The sequence below is a fragment of the Temnothorax nylanderi genome, unplaced genomic scaffold, assembly GCF_030848795.1.
Source record: "Temnothorax nylanderi isolate EJ_2023f unplaced genomic scaffold, tnyl_v1.0 TNYL_tig0001_pilon, whole genome shotgun sequence".
NCBI lineage: Eukaryota > Metazoa > Arthropoda > Insecta > Hymenoptera > Formicidae > Temnothorax > Temnothorax nylanderi.
Genome location: NW_027249063.1, coordinates 2,505,494 through 2,526,341, shown reverse-complemented (window position 1 = coordinate 2,526,341; position 20,848 = coordinate 2,505,494). Strand labels below are relative to the sequence as shown.

Sequence of the window (20,848 nt, the reverse complement as noted above, 5' to 3'; positions counted from 1 at the left end):
CGAACAAGTAGTGGGGGAGACTTCCTCGCGGAACGCTGATCGCCGAATGCACCACGGCGAAAATTCCGCTGACAAAAGCCGCGGCGAGTAAACGGCGTCGGGCCGGACGCGCGAAGGAGTCCAGTTTTCCCGTTCTGCGTGTGATTCCGATCGGCCGCTGTGGCGAGCCGCGGCGCGCCGTAGCCAGTGTCATCGTGAAATAAGCTGCGGGTATCGTAATTTCTCCCAATGCCATTGTTGTGATAGCGGTACCGCGGTGGCGGCGGCGGGTGTTAGGGCGAGCGGGTGGGCAAAGGGGGGAGAGAAGAGCGGGCGGGCAGGCAGAGGTTGTTAGGGGGAACAAGAGAGAGAGAGAGAGAGATAGATAGAGGAGTCGAGGGGGGAACGGTGCGACGGTGTGCGTGAGCGCAATACTCGCGCGCGTAGCTCACGTACATACGTGTGCACAATGGCAACCTTGACACTTGGTGATCGTTTTTGGCGGCTCCGCGTCGTGGAGATCGCGCGTCCGGCGGCATCGCGTCGCGAGTGAAAGCGACGGCGGCGGGCACGCCTCGAGGAACAACAGCGGGAGAAGGAGAAAGAGAGCAAGAGAGAGAGAGAGAGAGAGAGAAAGAGTGGAGCAGGAGGAGAAGGCGAGTGGTGCCGAAAGACGCGGGAGTGCCGCGCGTACGTGGACGTCGACGTCGCGAGATTCGGCTCGGAGTTCCCTACCTTGTGCCCGCGGCGCGTACTTTCGCGCAAGTTTCTCCTCGCGCGCGGCGACGGCGGCGGCGGCCACCCATTGTTTTGGTCCTCGTCCCCGGAGCGTGGTCGCGAAACCGTCACGCCGCGTTGCGTCGCGCGTCGCGCCGCGACCGCGCGGCATCCCGACACGCCGACGTCGCGAGGACGTCGCCGTCGGAGGAAAAAAAGCCGAAAAAGGGTCGGAGTTGAAGGTTAGACGGGAGAGCGACAAGTGTCAACGGTCGTTGGGCGAACGGTATGAATCATCGTCCTCGTAGCTCGTACTTGCCGTCGTCGTTGTCGTCGTTGTAGCGACGCGTCCGTCCGTGTGCGAAGCGATAAAATTGTGATAACTTCGAAGCTGGTGTCTCGCCTGTTTAGCAAACTTCAAACACGCGTGTAATTTAACGAGTCCACATATGTCGCTCGATTGCGCCACGAGTTTTGTTGTGACGTCTTATTTCGCGATAAATTTCAGCGATATAAATTATGTATATTTTATATATATGTATATTATATTTATTCGTAAATTAGATAGAGATTTTATTTAACTTCAGTTACAAAAGTCAGAAAGTGGACTTGGTTTACAAATGCCTTAAACACACTCATGCCTTTCTTACTCAACGCGTGCTACTGTTAACGATATCCTATTCTTTATTCTTTATTCCATACCTTCCTATATTTCTTCTAAATACTATCCCTTAAATACTAATAAATAACACAGTCCTTATACATTGAAACCTATCATTTGCTAAACTCAAAACCTAGGGTCTGTTTTCTGTTGCTGTACTGGCTGTGCTAGTTCAGAGTTTATCTTTTTCTTTCATCTTTTTCTTACCATTGTGGAGTAAAAAAGATAAACTCTGAACTAGTGCAGCCAGTTCAGCAACAGAAAACAGACCTCCAATCCGCTGCAGCAACAAGCCAAGAAACAGACATGATTTACCAATATACTTTAAACACACTCATACCTTTTTATATACAACGCGTTACAGTTAACATTATCATTCCATACTTTTCTATAATTCTTAATTCTATCCTTTAAACCTTAAAAAGAACACAAATATCTCGCTTTTTCTCTATAATGTCTCTAAAAATAACATCCCTCGAATTTTAAAACTTATAAAACTTGAATCTTAAATCACCGCATTCTCTCCATGCTCCTTATACTCCAAAACCTATTATATACCTTAAACTCATACTGCGCAAGTACAAGTACTAAAATACAAAACCTAATCTTAAAACTATTTTTAATATTAAGGACTCATCACATCGCCCCTCCTTCCTCTTCTTTTCTCTTCCAACATGTTATCTTCTTAATCTTCCTGATCTTTTAAATTTATTTCTATTTTTACTTCGAAAATCTCTTCTGCTCTTAAGCAGCTCCATAAATTACTTTCCATTCCTTTTCCTTATTTGCCAAATTCCTCTGCGCTCCTCTTCTCTCCCAATAAATTACTTTACAGCTCTTCCCATCTCGTTCCCTCCTATTTATCCGTAAAATAAATTGTAAGTAATTAAAACAATACATAACTTTATACACAGAAGTATAATCATTTTATACATATGAAAATATAATATATATTTTATATGAATGAAACTGATGATAAATCGCTGTAGTTATATATAAGACTTTATATATATTTCTTTACCGTATACATAAATTAATTAACTTCGTGATGTTTTTACGTGAGCGTATGAACTTGACACATTTATGTAATTATCGTTAGGAGATTCAAAATCCATTTTACACAAATGTTATTTGAAACGTGTTTAACTGTTTGGCTCCGATGACTGAACCAAATCGAGACACGGAGTTTCGTTTGAATTTTGTTGGGCATTTTAAGGGTTCGATACGCGAGCGCGTTTTCTCGGTGTTCGTCGCTTATTATCGCTCGGCGAAACGTCACTCGCGCGATCGCGCGACCGGTCGGACGACCCAATTTCTTCTCTCGGAGCTCGCGGTACGACGCGACGGGGGGGAAAAGAAACACGAAACACCGTTTGTACGTGGAGTGTGAGCCGTAGCTAACGCAGCGCGGTATACGTGCACGCGGAAGCCGCGTCTCTTCCCTCTGCGTACGCGTCACGCACGACGCGAGGGATTGATCTCGTGGGAGGAGGAGATGAAGCGCGATTTTGAAACATGCGCGTTCTTTAGATGTGGCCCGAACGATAAGGAGGTCGGGGCCACATCTTTTTATATGCAAACACTCTCGTGCTTTTCGGAGTCCAAAGGAGTAACGCTGCAATTGTCCCTCGAATATTTAAATTGCTCCATCATTTGGCAGTTAGAAGAATGTTTAAGATGTTCAATTAAAATGATCCTGCAAGGGTCCTGCAACAATCAAGCATGAATCTAGGACTTATTTTGCGAAATAAAATGTTATTTACCTTCGGGTATTACTACCTTCGCTGATTTGTCACTCTGTCACCAGCCGGTCGCGATTCACGAGGAATAAGGACGACGACGACGACGGCCTTGTTTGCGTCCGGACGGCGAATAAGAACTCGGTGACACGAGCAACAGCCGCAGAAGTGTCTTTTCGTCTCGTTAAGCCTCCGCGTCCGTTCCAAGAGCGCAGCGTTCATTCAAAACAGCGTACAATACAAAATTTCGTCTATCGCGAGGAGCCATTGGATCCGCTAGAATCAAACAAGATGATCGGATAGTTATATGTATGAAAAGTCACACCTTTTTCCCATTTCAAAGTTTGACATTGTTTCCACGTTTGAGCTACGTGGTACAGCTATACGTTGAGCTGTACTATATAACGTATACGTCATGAGTACATGACGTGGTATTGCATTATATAGTACACCTTAGGTGTGTATATATATCGATTACACTATGTTCGAAGTAACATGATGCAATCTATTATGAAACATCTCGTTTAGTGACGTTTGCAGACCGCAGTTTCCTCGTCCTACAGGAACTCGGTCTCATTTTATATGAAATATATCGTGACAACGAATTCCGGTTTACTTACAATTAGTTAAATTGATCGCACGATGAATATTTTGAACGAGAGAAAGATCTGCAAGTAAATAGAGAGGCGTTTCACGACTTGTTTAAACGTGCGGGATTATTGATGAACCTGCTTTTGTCTTCGTTCATAATGTTATCACTCAGCGGCGAGGTGGAAATAGCGTCGAGAAATGTCATGCCGTTTGCCCACAATCGATTACTTACTTCATAGATTTTATTTTATATACAGGCGCGTACGTGTTCCTTCGCGAATATCTTTCGTTTGTCGAAGATTAGAGTACTACCTTTTTTTTTTTTGCATTTTGTCACAAGGAAAAAAACGGATTATCTTATCTACCGTTACTATCTCTTTGCGATATTAAATATTGTCACAGATATGTAACGACGATCGAACTGAGCCAGATGAAAGGAGTATCGCGAGCGTTATTACATTTGAAGTTTTATATTTGGATTCCCTCGTTCCCATTTACGTCCCTTAAGATTAAAAAGCAAATCCACCCCTTTCTTTCATAATCTTCCTTAGATTTGTATACGTAAGTTGTAAGTATAGAGCCTCGTGTCCCTTTTAACAGATATTGAAATAATGTATTTTCAATATAATATAAAAATGGAGATGTTTAAAAGGGATAGGATAGGGAGATAGAAAAGAAAGGCGGATTTAAAGCCGCCACTGCCTGCCCGCGCCTTACCAGATCTCGCGACCGATCTGACGAGCGCGCGGCATTTCGATGAATAACCACCGGTGACAAGTCCTGACGTGCGTAATGTTCTTGCAGAGAATCGTGGTCACGTGAAACGCGGACGTTGACATCGGAGCGGCAGCGAGGGATGCGTTCTCCCGTGTTCGCGAGTGATAGTCGCGGCAGCACGACTGCCGCGGCCACGTAGTCTCGCGTGCACGCACGCGGACAGAACAGTACGTCGTCAGTGCATCGTCATCATCATCCATCGTCGTCGTCGTTGTCGCCGTTGCTCCGTGCGTGCGAGCCGACCACCGAGAATGCCGGTGTGAAGTGAAGAACATAAGCGCTGCGGAAAAACGCTTTCGCGATTCTTGCATGTCGTAAATTTTACCTATCACCCCGAGGATACACGCAGAAACAAAGGTGAGCGCGCCGAGCTCTTAAAGCAAGAAGCGTCGTCGCGGGATTCGAAACCCGATGGAATTTCGCCGAGTTCAGTTACTCGAGAGGCGATCTCTCCGCGCCTGTGTTGGTGTCGCCGAATCGTCGCGAAATTCCTTTTATCATCGCGTTACACGCAGGCGGAAATTGAACTCGTCGAGATTGTCACGGTTTCAATCCTCTTGTTCTTTTCTTTTTCCATTGTCACGCCGTTAACTCTTTTAAGACGTCGATGATTTAACGCGAGAGATCTTCGACGTTTCTGGGAAATTAAAATGGAAATCGATGGTCCATTCTATCCGCTCGTTTTGCGTAGAGTCGATGGTACGATTTGTAGTGTACTTGCTAAATTAGCACTTCTCAAAATTAAAAATTATAGGAAAAACTGTAAATTGTAAAGTTTGTTTCCTTTTTATTCGGATTTTGTTCTATTTATGCAGCTAAAAGATTGTCTTGAAAGAGTTAAAGTCATTTTGTGTATTTGCAGCACAGATTGCCTTATTTGCGCAGCTTTAATATTCACACGCTTTGATGCTTCATTAATTTATGTTTTGATATACTGCTTAATTTGCTTTGTATCTATCACTTCTTTCAGACACCGTGCGGGTTTTTGAACTAGCTACTTGAAAATTATACTATTTCCAATTCTGAATTCGGCAGCCTTCGCGAATTGCTAATCAAAGATAATTGGCTATATTTTCTTCGTATATCTAGCGCTAATTGCGCTAAATAGATGTTGAGAATACAGACCAAGAATTGCCAAGAACCAAATTATACTGAGTGCGATAAAAAAGTCACTTTGGGATACGGAACGTTGAGCCTGATATGTACACATAGTTTATAGGTTTATGGTAGCTAGCCGGTGCGTTTCAGTACTTCCGTTCGTCTTCTATTACGATTTTAGTATCTTTAGTATCGCGAGCGCAAAACGTGTGTCGCGCCTTGGCGACGTCCGTCTTACTAATTCCGGGCGATGTTAATTGCGAAGTAAATTTGTTCAAGTAAAACCGCGCGCGAGCGGACAAGTCCTTATTTTCGACCATTATTTTTCACACACGGCGAAGGTGGCGATTTCTTACTTCAAGTCCGGTTTAAAACGTGAAGACGAAATAGGGAGAGAAAGATAGAATGAAAAGGAGAGAGAGAGAGAGAGAGACACATCCGTACTGTGAAAAGAATATACGCCCGCAAGGACGATAGCGGTGCATGGTCAAGACAGACAAAGACTGAAAGGAACGAAACGCGTATATGAACGAAATGGAAGGAAACGTGAGAGAGGAGAGTCAGAGGAAGAGAAAGAGAGAAAGAGCGAGGAGAAGAGAGATGGGCAGAAGAAAGGAGAGGCAAAACTACTCGGCAAACTTGAGAAACGAGAATCACACCGGTCTGCCGAACTTCTCGTAGTTTGTTTGGGCGATATTTTGCGTTATTTTTTGTACATTCTGCCATTAATCGCATGGAAGCATCTCAGAGCAATAGAAAATTCATGTTTCTCTAAGCACGCTAGATATTGCGCTATGTATGTGCTAGCAAGAATAGAATCAGATATAATCATGATATTGCGAGAAAATATTGCTACAGAAATAATTATACCAATGCAACTAATGAGTAATGTAGAAAGAGAGTAAGTTTCTTAAAATTATAATTAACCGCTGTAAATAAGAAAAAAAATATAAATATAATATAAATTGTGCAATATCTAACTAATTTAGCGATTTTCAATTATTGTTGAGAAATTAATCGTATTTTTCGATAAGGAGCGTATAATGTTCAAATAGGAAGCAAACTAAATATGTTAAAATAATAGCTCTGTGTAAACCAAATGTTTTTCTCGTAAAAAACAGATGATGAAAATTGCAGTGCAATTAAAACTATGGCTTCTAAATAATTGTTACAAACTTTTTAACTTGGATTTGTCTAAGAAATCACTTGTCGCTGTTTACACGCTGTTTTATATATGTATATCTGTAGTGCATTTGTATAAGTATCATATATAGCTCCTGTTTATAGCTGCAATTAATATCTAATGCAGAAATTGTTTGAATATTCTTCTTATGAGAACTTTAATTCTATATAAAATTTATATACATTTTTCGGGAAGAATTATATTATAATTTATATTTAAAAAAAACCATGAATTTACCTAACATGTTTCATATAAGATTGAATCTTTTTCTTCTTCGATGGCACTACAGCTCGAGTCAAGCTATAGCCCGAAGTTTAGCACCTCAAGAATCATGACCGGTCGCTGTGACTAATTCGAAGCTGTTTTAGTTTCTTAACAATAATTTTTAACGGGTTTAACAGATTGTTAACCTAGCGCCCAACCCTTAACTTGGAGGACCAGACTGCGTATTTTTTTTTTTTAATAACATTTTATTAGCATAAACGATTTGTGACACATTACATTTATGAAGACGTATATCTCTTCTTACAATAGTAATTAACGCAGAATTTTATTCCTCTGATTGCGTGAGATTTTATATCGTAAAGTTTACATAGTTGCGATGCGCGTAAAAAAATTAATGACATTAAGTGTGTAGAAATGCAGTTTGACAAGCAAATATACGAGACATTTTGCGAACTGAATTCGCTATGCACAATCTTACTCAACAGGCCTACTCACGAGGTTTTATAGTTATATACTTCGAAAGAATAAATGCCACCAGAAAAGTACCCGCCACAAAGCAAATGACAAAAACATACCAGGTTTCTTCGTCAAACACATCGGTGAAGGCTGGAAATTGACTGTAGATCGTGTCGATAAGTCTTAAATTGTAATTTTTATTATTCGCCTTTTGAACCGCCTTGTTTATGTTATTTTCCTTCCCGTACATCTTAAATTAATATAACTAGTGTTTTCCTTTTTTTACGATCGGCTTATTGCAATCAACTATTTTGATTAAATTATTTAATACAATTCGAGCATCTTTCATATGATTCAAAATACGCGTTTCGTTGAGTAGATTAAAAAAAAAAACTCACACCGTGTAAACACAATTTGATTTATTACCAATCATAAGCGGTCCAATAAGTTGCCAATGAAATTAGAGTATCACTCCTCTACGCTTGCTGTATAATTTTCTTTTATGGTGCGGTCGCTTTTTCTTCTTTCTCTTCTCTTCCTCGAGCGCTTTTTTAGCCTCAACCACAGCCGGATCGGGCGGAATCAGACTAGTGATGTGCTTGTTGTAAAGCTCCAAAACGTTCAGGCTTGTCAAAAGGGCCGTTTTTAACACTACTTTTTCACCTGACTCTGGAAAATAAACAGGTCCGAGGATGACCTACTTGCTTGCATCTGCGCGTGATCATGGTCACAGAAAAGAAAAGGTATAAAAGAAAAAAAACTCTCTAGGCGAACAATCCAAACGAGTGTAAACACGATATTAACTTCATCGATTCGCGGAATAGAGTTCTAATTAGCGCGCGCGATTTCCTAAAGATTTGTCGCAAGAACGCTCAATTTAATCACCCTACGCATCTTTCGCTTTGTAAAATATTCTTTTTTTATGCAAAAAAAAAAGCTTTCCAAAGGCTTGTTGCATAATGATTTACAAATTAATAATATTAGTGAAATAACATGTAAAAGAACTTGTATTATTAACTTGTAAATCATTATGCAATAGGCTCCAGATTACAATCAAATTGATAAAGTACATATAAAAGCGAGTAAGAGCCACTTTTTTATACTCTTTTTTTGTTTATACCTTTCCGCATTGTACGAACGCTCACGTGAATGAATTGGACGATAAACGATACGCACTGAAACGTGAACGGTGACTTGAACAATTCCATACTTTTGCTATTATACTCACGAAGACTGAACGTGATGACTGGCTCGGAACGATCGCACACGACCTCCGTTTTCAGCGAGCACTGCGGATTCGTCGCACGGACTCTCGGAGCGCTAATGTAAAACAGAAAGTCTCTGCAAGTAAAAAGCGTTATGCATGCGTTATTCTCTCATGTGTGTGTGTCAACCTGTGTATAACAAAGTCTCGCACAGTCTGTACAGTCTCTATATATTAAGGTCGTAGAAATTAAATTTTTCACCGCTTAAATCTACGTTTTGTTCTTTTTTTGCCTCTTCCCTCTTCTTCTTCTTTATTTTTTCTTTTTGCAGTTTTGCCTCGCGACAGCTTCGCAATAGAAAACGTGAATTTTTGCTAATGCTACTTCCCCGTTGTGTCTCTCAACACGTCTGTCGTTTTCCTTTTACAGGCAAAATGGCACAAATGGAGCAGCAATTACCGCTTCCAATGCCAGATTTAAGTACCCTTCGTATAACCACAGCCGTCTCCATGCTCGGCAAAGCGTATGGATGTGGCCAATGTAATGGTGAGTTACATATGTTTAAGTAATTAAGAGATACGTTATAAAGAAGCGGAAGGAGAGTCACGATTGTCTGCACATATATTCGCCTTTTAATACCTTCCCGATTGTGTGCGAATTTATGAGGGAAATAACCGTAGACCGATTACTTTTCTTCGATTTCTTCATCACAAAAATCTGTGTGTGTGTGTGTATGCCCAAGCCGATTGAAAGTCCCTTTACAGTCAAAATTTGATGTCTCTTATACATTATTCTTGATAACAGTATTTACGGATTGTACTTCTGTGTATATCGTCAACGCGGTTATCAAGTCGAGATAGATTATGGAGAATTCTATAAATAAAAAAGATAGGCAGAAAATACATACGCGTGCGCGCGCACAAGTTAGTTTAGATAATGCAAGTCGAAATGAGATATCAAGGTCTACCTTAGACGATCTGCAATTCTGCAATTCGCGTTAGAATTTAAAGAGAATTTTATTTAATAATGATTAAATTATTGATTATTATTTATAATATATTATTTAATATTAATAAAATTAAATAATAATTCCATGTGCGCGCGCGCGCCCGAAAAGTGAATCGAAACACAAACACACACACGTGCGCGCGCGCGCAGCACACAAAATAAATAAAAATACAGACGTGATCAATCAAAACAGGGCGTACCGAATCGCGAATGGGATTCTACCTCGCGAGACAATCTGAATTACAGATCGTCTGAGGAGCGGGCTTCATCTCGTGATCCAATATGCGAAACGGGGGTGGACGATTCGCATCGTCGCGAAAACGTCGGTATCGAGCGCGGGCCACGAATGGGTGTGCGCGAACGTGTCAAAGTCGTACGGTATTGCGGAATCGCGAGGGACTAGGGCGAAGGGGAGAGGGAGAAGGGAAAGGTTCTCTTATTTTCTCCTGCTCTTTACCTGCGTGTCCACTTAACGCGGATTATCCGGGTGACACGGGGACGCGCGGGAGCTCGCGAATCCTCCGGGGCTGCTCGCTCTATCTCGACTAGTAACGCACGCACGATCCGGACACACACGCTTCTATAAATAACAACGGGAGGGCTGCGCATCGTCTGCTAACCTGGCGCCGAGGGGTGCGCGTTGCGCGTGCGTACCGTCCGTGACGTCAACGGCCGCCAACCTGACTCGCGGGTGGTTGATCGTTATCGACGTCGCGAGTGGAGGGCTATGGCACATAGAAAAATTTCAGCAGTAAGACTTAAACAGTAAACAAATTAACCAAGTCTTATAGTTAAGAATTCTCGAAAACTTAAGATAGCTATTGGTCAATTTGTTTGCTGCTTAAGTCTTGCTGCTTAAGTTTTTCCATGTACAAAGGCCCTGACTTTGACCAATCTCCAATTAATGTCCACTTCTATCAATGCGGATTAACTTTAATCTCGGCTCAACTTACCTTTTCTAAGTTCTGAGAATTAGAAGATTCATGTTCATTTCCACCAATGCAGGTTTATTTTAATGTTGGTTTAACTTACTTTTCATCTTTTTCTAGTTCTAAGAGTTAAAAAAGATAAAAGGTAAGTTAAATCGAGATTAAAGTTAGTCTACACTGGCGGAAATGAACGTTAAAGATAGAAAGTAAGCTAAACCAAGATTATCAATCTACTTTGGTACAGATGGACATAACTTGTCAAGCGATACCGTACTGTTTTGTTATCACGAGTAGGATTATCGATTTTTTGTCGTTCGTCATGTGGAACGGCAATTCCATCGGTTGAATTAATCGCCGGTTAAGTTATTCGGAGTTTGGCCAGAGTTATCCTTAATCCTTTTAAATAAATAATGACTGTTAAGGAATTCTAAACAAATATTTAAAAAATTCTTTACTAATTCGAACTCCCAAAGAGGGGGGGGGGGGTGAGAGGCAGAAAGATTTCTCATTCAGAAAAAGGGGCCAGAGGAGGCCCTTTGCAAATATGCAAAATCGCACGTTTTCGAACTTTATAAGGGAAAATAAATGGAGTATCGAAAAGTCGCTTTGCACATGTGCAAAGTTGCGCACTTAAGAATTCAATCACTCGGAAAAACACGATTTCACTCGAAACTGTACGTTTATCCCCCTTTTGACGCGATTAAAAATAAAATTTTATTTATTCTGAAAGAGTACTACGCGATCCGCAATAAATCTTGCACTTCTATGCACTTTCAAAATCTCGCACGTTTGAATCGACTTTCGATATATTATGTAAGGAGACAAACAGGAAATTACGAGAGGAGATAATTATACGGGGGACTACGGAGAGATTTCAAGCGTGCTTTTTGGAAATAAAAAAAAAAGCGGACGCAAAAAAAACGTATCTCGCGCGCGGAGCTCCGTTTCGATAATTCCCGCGGAGTCGCGAGAATCGTGACGCGCGTCCGTCGTCGCGCGGGCAACTTCAGGCGACTAACCTCGTATGCTTGGACTGTCTGTCGAACGGGTCGAAACGAACGTCGACCCTGTTGACGGGCATTAGATTGACTTGCTTCAGCTGCTTTATGATCGCGCTCATCAACCCGCCGGAGCGGCTGAGAGACCCGGAGAAGTGAATCGACATCTCGGTGCCGCGACGTGGGCCACGAGATGCTCGTAAACGCGACGCACGCACCGCTCGCTGCGTCACTGCCCGGAACTTGCCGCGCTAATGCTGCCACCCTCGGAGAACCTCTATCCGCCGGTTGGCAGCACTGGTCGGCCTTGCGCAACGCGCACGCCGCGATCGACGTTTCTGATTTTAGTCTTTCTTTTTTATTCTTATTTTATAAACTATTATTTGTAAATTAAAAAAGGAACACCGTGAAATACTTCATTCGCGGATGAGACGCTGTCAATAAGGACATTATGCGAGATTTATAAAACGTATCAGGAGTAACGACCGATAAAAGAATTAATTCCTTACGATGCTGATTGCGCGATAAGAAATTGATAATTCGAGACGTAGGCGTTACGTCATTTTCATCGATAACCACTTTCGATTGTGCCTCCAATACACGTATTAGGGAACTTTTCAGAATGGATTCCGATCGGAATTGTTTTAGTTTTTCCTAGATTTCTATTGTGTTTTCTATATATTATAGAGAAAACGGAATAATTTCGGAATTTATTTCAAAAACTTTTATAATACTTGGCTCTGATATACGTGTGATGTAAATTATTTACTTTTCTTTATTAATTATTTATATTTCGGATAAGCTGATCGAATCAGCCGGCTGCAGGCTTTATTTCGCGTCTTTAGTCTTTCTGATTAAATCCGTGTAAAGGCTCTGGTGACAATCAAAGAGAGTGTGGAACGGGCTAAGTAAGAGCCAAGCGCTGTTGACGGTGCACAAAGGTCAATTCCTTTATTTATGATATCAAATTTTAAAAACGTACGTTTCGGTCCGAATTTCAGACCATCTTCAGCAAGACTACAAAAAAACAATGACATGCAGAATGCATGAAAATCGGTAAAATTAATTTAATACGTAATCGCATCCTTGATGCGGTTTTTTGTAGGTTGATCCACGATTTCATGCATCTAACTATATACAAACCGAAATTGCGTTTGATGAAATCGTACGTTTTTAAAATTTGATATCATAAATAAAGGAATTAACCTTTGTGCACCGCCAACAGCGCTTGGCTCTTACTTAGCCCGTTCCACACTCTCTTTGTTTAGTCTTTCTGGTTTTATATTGTCTATACCCAAGTAACACATCGCAGTCAAAACGACATCATATTGATCAACAAATTACGTAATATTGGATCAATATGACGTCAAAGTGACGTCATTTTGAATGCGATGTGTTACTTGGGTAGTGGCATTGTTGCACTCAATAAAGTTATTATTATTATTTCTATTGTTAGAGTACTATGGTCGATTAAACTTCAATTAAACTCGTTGAACAATATCTGTATTATTTCAATTATAGAATTATTAATTTCTGTTTAACATATGAAAAGAAAAATCGAAGATTCAGACAATGAATTAGTTTAAAATTTTGTCGTAAGCGATATTAAATTAATTATCGATTAAATCCATCACTACAGGTGACTTTGACGAAACTCCGATTAATTTAATCGGAGATTAATTTATCAAGTAACGCCAGCTTGTTATGAATAGAATCAATTCCTCGTTATTTAACATATGGGAAAAGATTAGAAACGACAAATTATTATAAATCCCTTGAGCAATCCTGTCGATTGAATTAGTCGCCGATTAAGTTAATCGTAGTTCATTACTCGTCTTTTCACGACGCGTGCCAGATTACAAGATTTACGAATACAGCGATATCTTGTTAACAGCGTAGATGAGGAATGATAAGGAGATCAATGACGCGTCGATTGAATCTTCCGGGTTGGTGCTCATCGCTATTTTTATCCGTTAGTCTCGTTAATCGAACAATCATCGGAGATGACTATTGAAAAAGTCGTCATGGCATTATCAATATCGACAGGTGTCCGATTTTTTTTTAAATTTTATTTAAAGAAAAATTCAACGTCGAGAACTTCCACGTGTATCAATTAACGGAAGTTCCCGGATAATCGAACGATAATTTTCCGAGTGACTCGTTGGGATAGGCAATTCGAACGCTTCGCGGATACCGCGCGCAGGCAACGTGCGTGCGTGCGAGGCGCCGCGGACGGTCGAGCGCGAGCGTCGTTCGTCGCGCGGCGATTGGCCGCGGCGCGGCCAATGGCGGCCGCGCGAGCGGACGCCATTGCGGAGGGACAGGCTCGTTTGGTGGTGTCGTTCGCAGTGTGTGTTGTGGGGAAGCGTGTGGTGTGGCCAGTGGGGTCTTGTGTTGAATTTTTTTACTTATTTATTAGTGGTTATCTGGTCTTTTACACTCGGCGGCAGCGAGAATGTACCCCGCAGGACAACGTGAGTGCCACCGCGCCGTCGGACCCCCGCGGGGGTCCGCGGAAAACCCCGTAAACACGCTCCGAAACCATCCCCGCGGATGTTCCTCGACCAGAGAGGAACGATGGCTCGGCGCGGGCTCTCTCGCTCCCGTCCGCTCGTGGCGCACACGCACGCACGCACGCTCCGCGCTCGCTCCGCGCTCGCTCGCTCGCTCGGCTCGCTCGCCTGCGAACCCCGGACGCGCTCGTCGTGGCTCCTCTCCGATCGGTCCCCCCGCGTTTCCGGAAACGTCGCGTGAAAAACGTTCGCGACGCGCCCGTGAGCGAAGACACGCCGAATGACCTCGGATGAACCTCGTTCAACAGGCACGCGTGTCGTCACTCACCCGCGACTCGACGGTCACCACGCGTTAGCTAATCCTTGACTCTAGCGTCTCTCTCTAGATTACGGTCTTATCTGCTGTGCAAACAAAGGGCCTCTCGGGCGGTTTAGGCGTTTACAGAGCCGAACGGTGGTAGGGAATAGGGAAGACCCACTGACCTTTTCGTGCTCCATTAGAAAATTGATGATTCTTTTTAGTTGGATCCGCGTCCGAGATCTACGTTGCAGGTGGATAAATTGTCCAGAGTTTAGGCGAGCCAGCTGTGTGTGTCACATGTTTCCGACATGAGTCACATTACTAGAGGACTGTCCCCAGCTAGAAGCATGGCTGGAAAGAATTTGTTAAGCGTCGGGGAATTAGCAGAATGTATAGTACACATACTTAAACAATTGTCAACTGATCCAGTGACAATTTGTTACATTACGATAACAGTGTATAATTTAAGTGACTCAGATCGACTTACTTCAATCAGCAATAGACATTTTAGACACCAGTTTTATTTTTTAAATGCACAGCTTGCCTCTATAAGCATATCGTTAGAATACCATTTCACTTGTCGAAATGGAAAATTGGTCGACGTAAGTCGTCGGAGTCACTAGTCGACAAAGTCGAGATGGGTGATTCTTTATGTTGAATGGACAGATAAAATTTTTAGAGACTTTGAAAACTGTTCTTACGCCGATAGCCAATCAGTACATTTGAAAAATCATCATACGACAAATAGCTTAAGGATATTATTTCGTTTGTCATATGACAAATTTTGTCAAACGTGTTGATTGGCTGCAGGATAGAGAATTTCTAGAGGCTCGAAGACTAGTATATTCTTTTTTAGCCAATCGACACATTGAAAAACTTGTCAAATGAACAAATGAAAGTGTTCTTAGCTTGCCTACTTCAATCTTATCTCAATTTAAACAATAAAGTTTTCAGTCATCAGCATATTATTAACTTGGAATGTTTTAAAATTTATTACATCAATATATTATAAGAACAATTATTATGAAAGAATTCATTTACATTATATAATGAGTCAAAGAAAGAATGTTTTTATAAAAATATTTGTTGGTACATTTCTATAAAGCATGATTGAAATTTCTTTAATGAAATACTATTTTCGTAAAATCTTATATAAGTATTGTGATTTTTGACAGATTTGAAATTAAAAGACTTTCTCTCGTTTAGATATATATAATGCAAATTTATAAACAAATCAATAAATGCATTTTTTTATCAGATATTGAAAGCTATATTTTAGCAGAAAGATTTTAATATTTGAATAAATCATTAAGTATATAAACATTGGATATTATAGCAACAAAGTGTTTGAATGTAAATAATATAATAATATATGTAACATAAATACAACAATAGAAATATTAGTATGGACTTAAATATTGAGATTGACATATAATTTAGTAGTATTAATGCTACTGTTTAATTGTGATTGTTTATTTCTGTTATGTATATTCTGTTATGATATTGGAATGCATAATGGCAAATTATGTTTATATATGTGACATCTTTACGAATGTTGGAACATATCATTTGTTTAAGATAGCAAAGTGATGTTATTGAAAGTATATCGTATAAGTTAAATATGTTCAGAGATGTTTTTCTGCATTTGTTACAATCACCGTTGTAAAAAAAGAAATGGAAGATACCGTAATCTGTTAACTTTGACTTAAAGTTTCTCCTTAAGCGTTAATATTCTCAGTTCATTGAATAATTGCTTGATACAACACATTGCAAACAATATAATTGCACGTGAAAATTTGTTGCTATATATTCTGATAATAAATTGAGGGCACATAAACGGAAATAAAGAATGAAGAGTGCAAGTGTGTAATGTTATTTCTAATTCCATGTAGAAACAAAATAATGTAAAATCGATACTGATCTCTTGAGAATTTACTTAATTTTATTTCTGCAGCCCCCCCACCTGGACCCTCAACTAGTGGCGGTTCTGTTGGGACAGCAGGAGTAGCGGCGAGTAGTGTCGCGGCTCCTAGCAATATGGGGCTTGTTCCCGCACAACAGGCACACACTCCTCCTCAACCTACAGAACTGCCAAGTAAGTATATTTAATCCTAACTCTGATATGGATTAAAAAAAATTGATGAAAAGTTAATTTTGTACAAACAATGAATATTCTTTGCAGTGTTTACGTGCCCTCGAAGACCAAACATAGGACGAGAAGGTAGACCGATCGGTTTGAGAGCTAATCATTTTCAAATTAGTATGCCCCGTGGCTATGTACATCACTATGACATTAGCATACAACCTGATAAATGTCCTCGGAAAGTTAATAGGGAAATTGTAGAAACGATGGTTCATGCATATACTAAAATATTTCAATCTCGTAAGCCTGTGTTTGACGGCAGAAATAACTTGTACACAAGGGACCCCTTGCCTATCGGGCATGATAAAGTAGAATTAGAGGTAAGTTATTACCTCTCACAAGTATTATTTTCGAGAAATCTAAAATGTATGTACGATAATCATAATTATAATTATGTTTATAATCGTTTTGTAGGTTACACTGCCTGGTGAGGGAAAAGACAGAGTTTTCCGAGTGGTCATAAAGTGGTTGGCGCAGGTTTCGCTATTTGCTTTAGAAGAGGCTTTAGAGGGACGAACTAGACAAATTCCATATGACGCTGTTCTCGCTTTAGATGTTGTAATGAGGCATTTACCATCTATGACATACACTCCAGTAGGTAGATCGTTCTTTAGTACGCCAGAAGGATATTACCATCCGTTAGGCGGAGGCAGGGAAGTATGGTTTGGATTCCATCAATCGGTGAGACCGTCGCAATGGAAAATGATGTTGAATATCGACGGTAAGCGAAAGAAAAATCATCGACTCGTATTGCGCTTGATTATGATCTCGTCACTCATCTGCCTTTATTTCTATTCCAGTCTCTGCCACTGCCTTCTACAAAGCGCAGCCAGTTATAGAGTTCATGTGCGAAGTGTTGGATATCCGAGATATCAATGAACAGAGAAAACCGCTCACGGATTCTCAGAGAGTGAAATTTACCAAAGAAATCAAGGGTCTCAAGATTGAAATAACTCACTGCGGAGCTATGAAGCGAAAGTATCGAGTGTGCAATGTTACACGCAAACCAGCTCAAATGCAATCGTAAGCGTATATTGAAATTATGTAATATCACAAAATGTGAAACATAGGGAAATATATTGTTGTTACTAATTTAATTACAGATTTCCATTGCAACTGGAAAATGGACAGACAGTTGAGTGTACAGTTGCCAAATATTTTTTAGATAAGTACAAAATGAAGCTGCGCCACCCACATCTTCCTTGCTTGCAAGTCGGCCAAGAACATAAACACACGTATTTGCCACTCGAGGTATATACACAAAAATTTCAGATTTAGCTTACAGTGTATTGTATTTCATTGAAGAAAAATAATGTAATTATTTGACATTAGGTTTGCAATATTGTCGCCGGACAACGCTGCATTAAAAAGCTAACAGACATGCAGACCTCGACTATGATCAAAGCAACAGCGCGTTCCGCACCAGATCGCGAACGGGAAATTAACAATCTAGTTAGAAGGGCTGACTTTAACAATGATTCTTATGTACAAGAATTCGGATTGACTATATCGAATAGTATGATGGAAGTCAGGGGTCGTGTACTACCTCCGCCCAAACTGCAGTATGGAGGGCGCGTAAGTTCCCTCAGTGGACAGGTGAGAAACTTCCAACAGAATCAGTCAGGTCTAGCCGAATCACACATTTGCAGAGGCTAATAATTTTGATTATTTTTAGCAGGCCTAAATTTTTGTAGCGTTAAATTTTTTATTACTACATTATTTATTAGTTCTTAGATTTCTCTACATGTAATGTACAAAGTAAAATTATTAGCTACGAAGGATAGGATACGTTTATGCTAGTTATTATTGATTTTGATTTATTTAATCTTTGTTTTACGTCTCATATATGATACATTCACGATACTTGTACTTTATAATTTAATTTATATTGCGATGATAATATTGTCAATGTATGTATTTAGTTAATAAGATCACATTTGATATATATCTCTACACATGTGGCCAAAAGTTGTCAAATGAATGCATGGGTTCTAGACCTGGTTGATTTGATATCCGGGCTGTTAGTGTAACGAATATTCAAATTGTCATCGTGATAAATTGCAAATGATAAATATAACGAGTATCGTTTTTGTTTATACAGTAGTTGTAGCCTACGGTTTACAAATGTAACTAATGTTACATTTGCAGTCCGATATCACTTGCAAAAGTCTGATGCTATCAGTATTTGCACTAAGTGGCGTGATAATTTTTTATTTTATATATATATATATATCTAGTAGAAAAGATATATAACGAACATATGTATGTTTTTTATATATATATATTTTTTACTGGATTTAGAATTGTTTATTTCTGTTACATAATATTAAATAAATTGTATTAAATAAAATGAATGAGATAGAGAAGTATATTTGTGTATGGAAATACTGATGCATCTACCGCGATAATTCTGTATTATTTTGCATTATTTAAACATATTGTTTAAACACTCAATAACGTGTATCTCTTTCTAAAGACGAAGCAGCAGGCAATGCCTAATCAAGGCGTGTGGGATATGCGTGGCAAGCAGTTCTTCACTGGAGTGGAAATTAGAGTGTGGGCAATTGCTTGTTTCGCGCCCCAGAGAACAGTACGAGAAGATGCGTTACGTTCATTCACAACGCAACTACAGAAAATTAGTAATGATGCTGGTATGCCCATCATTGGGCAGCCATGTTTTTGTAAATATGCTACTGGACCAGATCAAGTCGAACCCATGTTTCGATACTTGAAGTCGACTTTCTCGCAGTTGCAGCTAGTTTGTGTTGTATTACCAGGCAAAACTCCTGTATATGGTAATTATATTCATAAATATACATACAGATAGGAATATAGATTAAAGACTGAATTACTGTCTTTGATCTATGGTCGCTCTGAGATAATTATTTGTAACTTTTATAAATTGAGATAAATAATATAGCCTTTTTTTCTTTTTTAGCTGAAGTGAAAAGAGTAGGAGACACATTATTGGGCATGGCAACTCAGTGTGTACAAGCGAAAAACGTCAATAAGACATCACCGCAAACATTATCCAATCTCTGTCTTAAAATAAATGTCAAATTAGGAGGCATCAATAGCATTCTAGTACCTAGCATAAGACCAAAAGTGTTTAACGAGCCGGTTATATTTCTTGGAGCTGATGTGACTCACCCCCCGGCAGGAGACAACAAGAAACCCAGCATAGCTGCTGTAGTGGGCAGCATGGATGCCCATCCATCTCGATATGCAGCGACTGTTAGGGTTCAGCAGCATAGACAAGAGATTATTCAGGAACTCAGTTCGATGGTTAGGTGAGATATCTGAATTTATGTATGGAATTTTACACACCACTACACAACAAAAGTTGGATAAATCTTTAAATCATGCTCAAATCTAGAGTAAAACAGATTAGTTGATATTCGAATAAATGTGACATCAAAATTCTTTTTATTGATGAATTTTTGTTATAAATTTAATAATTATTATTTTAAATTATTAATAATCAGTTTCTTAATATCACTTATTAATTGTATACATACATTAAGAAAATTATATTACTGGAAAATATTGTCGCATTTATTTTAGAGAAACTTTTTCATAATTTGTTCTGTTTACTCTTTATTCTATCTTGCTCTAATCATTATCTAACGATCTTCTTTTCCTTCAAGGGAATTGCTTATAATGTTTTACAAGAGCACAGGCGGATATAAACCGCATAGAATAATTCTGTATCGCGACGGCGTCTCCGAAGGCCAGTTCCTTACCGTTTTGCAACACGAATTGACTGCTATTCGTGAGGCCTGTCTCAAGCTCGAGATCGATTATAGACCTGGCATAACGTTTATCGTGGTGCAGAAGAGACATCACACGCGTCTGTTCTGCGCGGACAAAAAGGAGCAAAGTGGTAAAAGTGGAAATATTCCGGCGGGTACGACTGTCGACGTATGCATAACTCATCCGACGGAATTCGACTTTTACCTCTGCAGTCACCAGGGTATTCAGGTAAATTTAATAATATGATTCTCTATGAGAACGTACTTCCATTGTCCGATGTTATGGTGTTCTAAGTACATCTATTTTTTTAGGGTACATCGAGACCGTCGCATTATCACGTTCTTTGGGATGATAATCACTTCGAAAGCGACGAGTTGCAGTGTCTCACGTACCAATTATGTCACACCTACGTCAGATGCACGAGATCCGTTAGTATACCAGCTCCGGCGTATTACGCTCATCTCGTAGCGTTCCGGGCTAGATATCATCTGGTCGAGAAAGAGCACGATAGGTGGGTTACATCAACTTTTTTTTGTCGTATTGTCGCGATAAAGCAGTCGCGCAATGGCTAA

At 40.0% G+C, this 20,848-nt stretch overlaps 3 protein-coding genes and 1 long non-coding RNA gene across 6 annotated transcripts in view; 1 reads left to right on the top strand and 3 right to left on the bottom strand.

The window, feature by feature from the left end:
- The window catches only part of Ago1 (protein argonaute-2), a 31,954-nt gene continuing 11,106 nt past the window's right edge, over window positions 1-20,848 (top strand). The window contains exons 1-13 of the mRNA XM_071711494.1: window positions 1-210; window positions 4,492-4,821; window positions 9,061-9,177; window positions 16,335-16,475; window positions 16,563-16,843; window positions 16,938-17,244; window positions 17,324-17,546; window positions 17,627-17,774; window positions 17,856-18,119; window positions 19,000-19,318; window positions 19,462-19,813; window positions 20,171-20,504; window positions 20,588-20,787. Coding sequence (XP_071567595.1) covers window positions 9,066-9,177; window positions 16,335-16,475; window positions 16,563-16,843; window positions 16,938-17,244; window positions 17,324-17,546; window positions 17,627-17,774; window positions 17,856-18,119; window positions 19,000-19,318; window positions 19,462-19,813; window positions 20,171-20,504; window positions 20,588-20,787 — 2,681 coding nt within the window. The 5' untranslated portion in view covers window positions 1-210; window positions 4,492-4,821; window positions 9,061-9,065. The remainder of the gene's footprint in view (window positions 211-4,491; window positions 4,822-9,060; window positions 9,178-16,334; window positions 16,476-16,562; window positions 16,844-16,937; window positions 17,245-17,323; window positions 17,547-17,626; window positions 17,775-17,855; window positions 18,120-18,999; window positions 19,319-19,461; window positions 19,814-20,170; window positions 20,505-20,587; window positions 20,788-20,848) is intronic.
- Window positions 1,253-4,515, bottom strand: LOC139776452 (uncharacterized). Of its 2 annotated transcripts, XR_011719091.1 has the most exons (4): window positions 3,920-3,947; window positions 3,717-3,764; window positions 3,121-3,372; window positions 1,253-3,064 (listed from the first exon to the last, which is right to left on the bottom strand). It is a non-coding gene; the product is annotated as an uncharacterized lncRNA (long non-coding RNA). The 2 variants fall into 2 exon arrangements; XR_011719085.1 differs by lacking the exons at window positions 3,717-3,764; window positions 3,920-3,947 and adding an exon at window positions 4,405-4,515.
- Window positions 7,195-7,994, bottom strand: LOC139776387 (uncharacterized). The gene is made up of 2 exons (XM_071713019.1): window positions 7,853-7,994; window positions 7,195-7,676 (listed from the first exon to the last, which is right to left on the bottom strand). Exon 2 carries the CDS (start codon window positions 7,674-7,676, stop codon window positions 7,458-7,460), a length of 219 nt encoding a protein of 72 aa, XP_071569120.1. The 5' UTR covers window positions 7,853-7,994; the 3' UTR covers window positions 7,195-7,457.
- Mrpl53 (mitochondrial ribosomal protein L53) lies at window positions 7,604-11,809 on the bottom strand. Of its 2 annotated transcripts, none has more exons than XM_071712835.1 (3): window positions 11,588-11,809; window positions 8,655-8,767; window positions 7,604-8,095 (listed from the first exon to the last, which is right to left on the bottom strand). In XM_071712835.1, exons 1-3 carry the CDS (start codon window positions 11,731-11,733, stop codon window positions 7,887-7,889), a joined length of 468 nt encoding a protein of 155 aa, XP_071568936.1. In that variant the 5' UTR covers window positions 11,734-11,809; the 3' UTR covers window positions 7,604-7,886. The 2 variants fall into 2 exon arrangements, with proteins under 2 accessions (XP_071568936.1, XP_071569002.1); XM_071712901.1 differs by having other exon boundaries at window positions 8,655-8,746.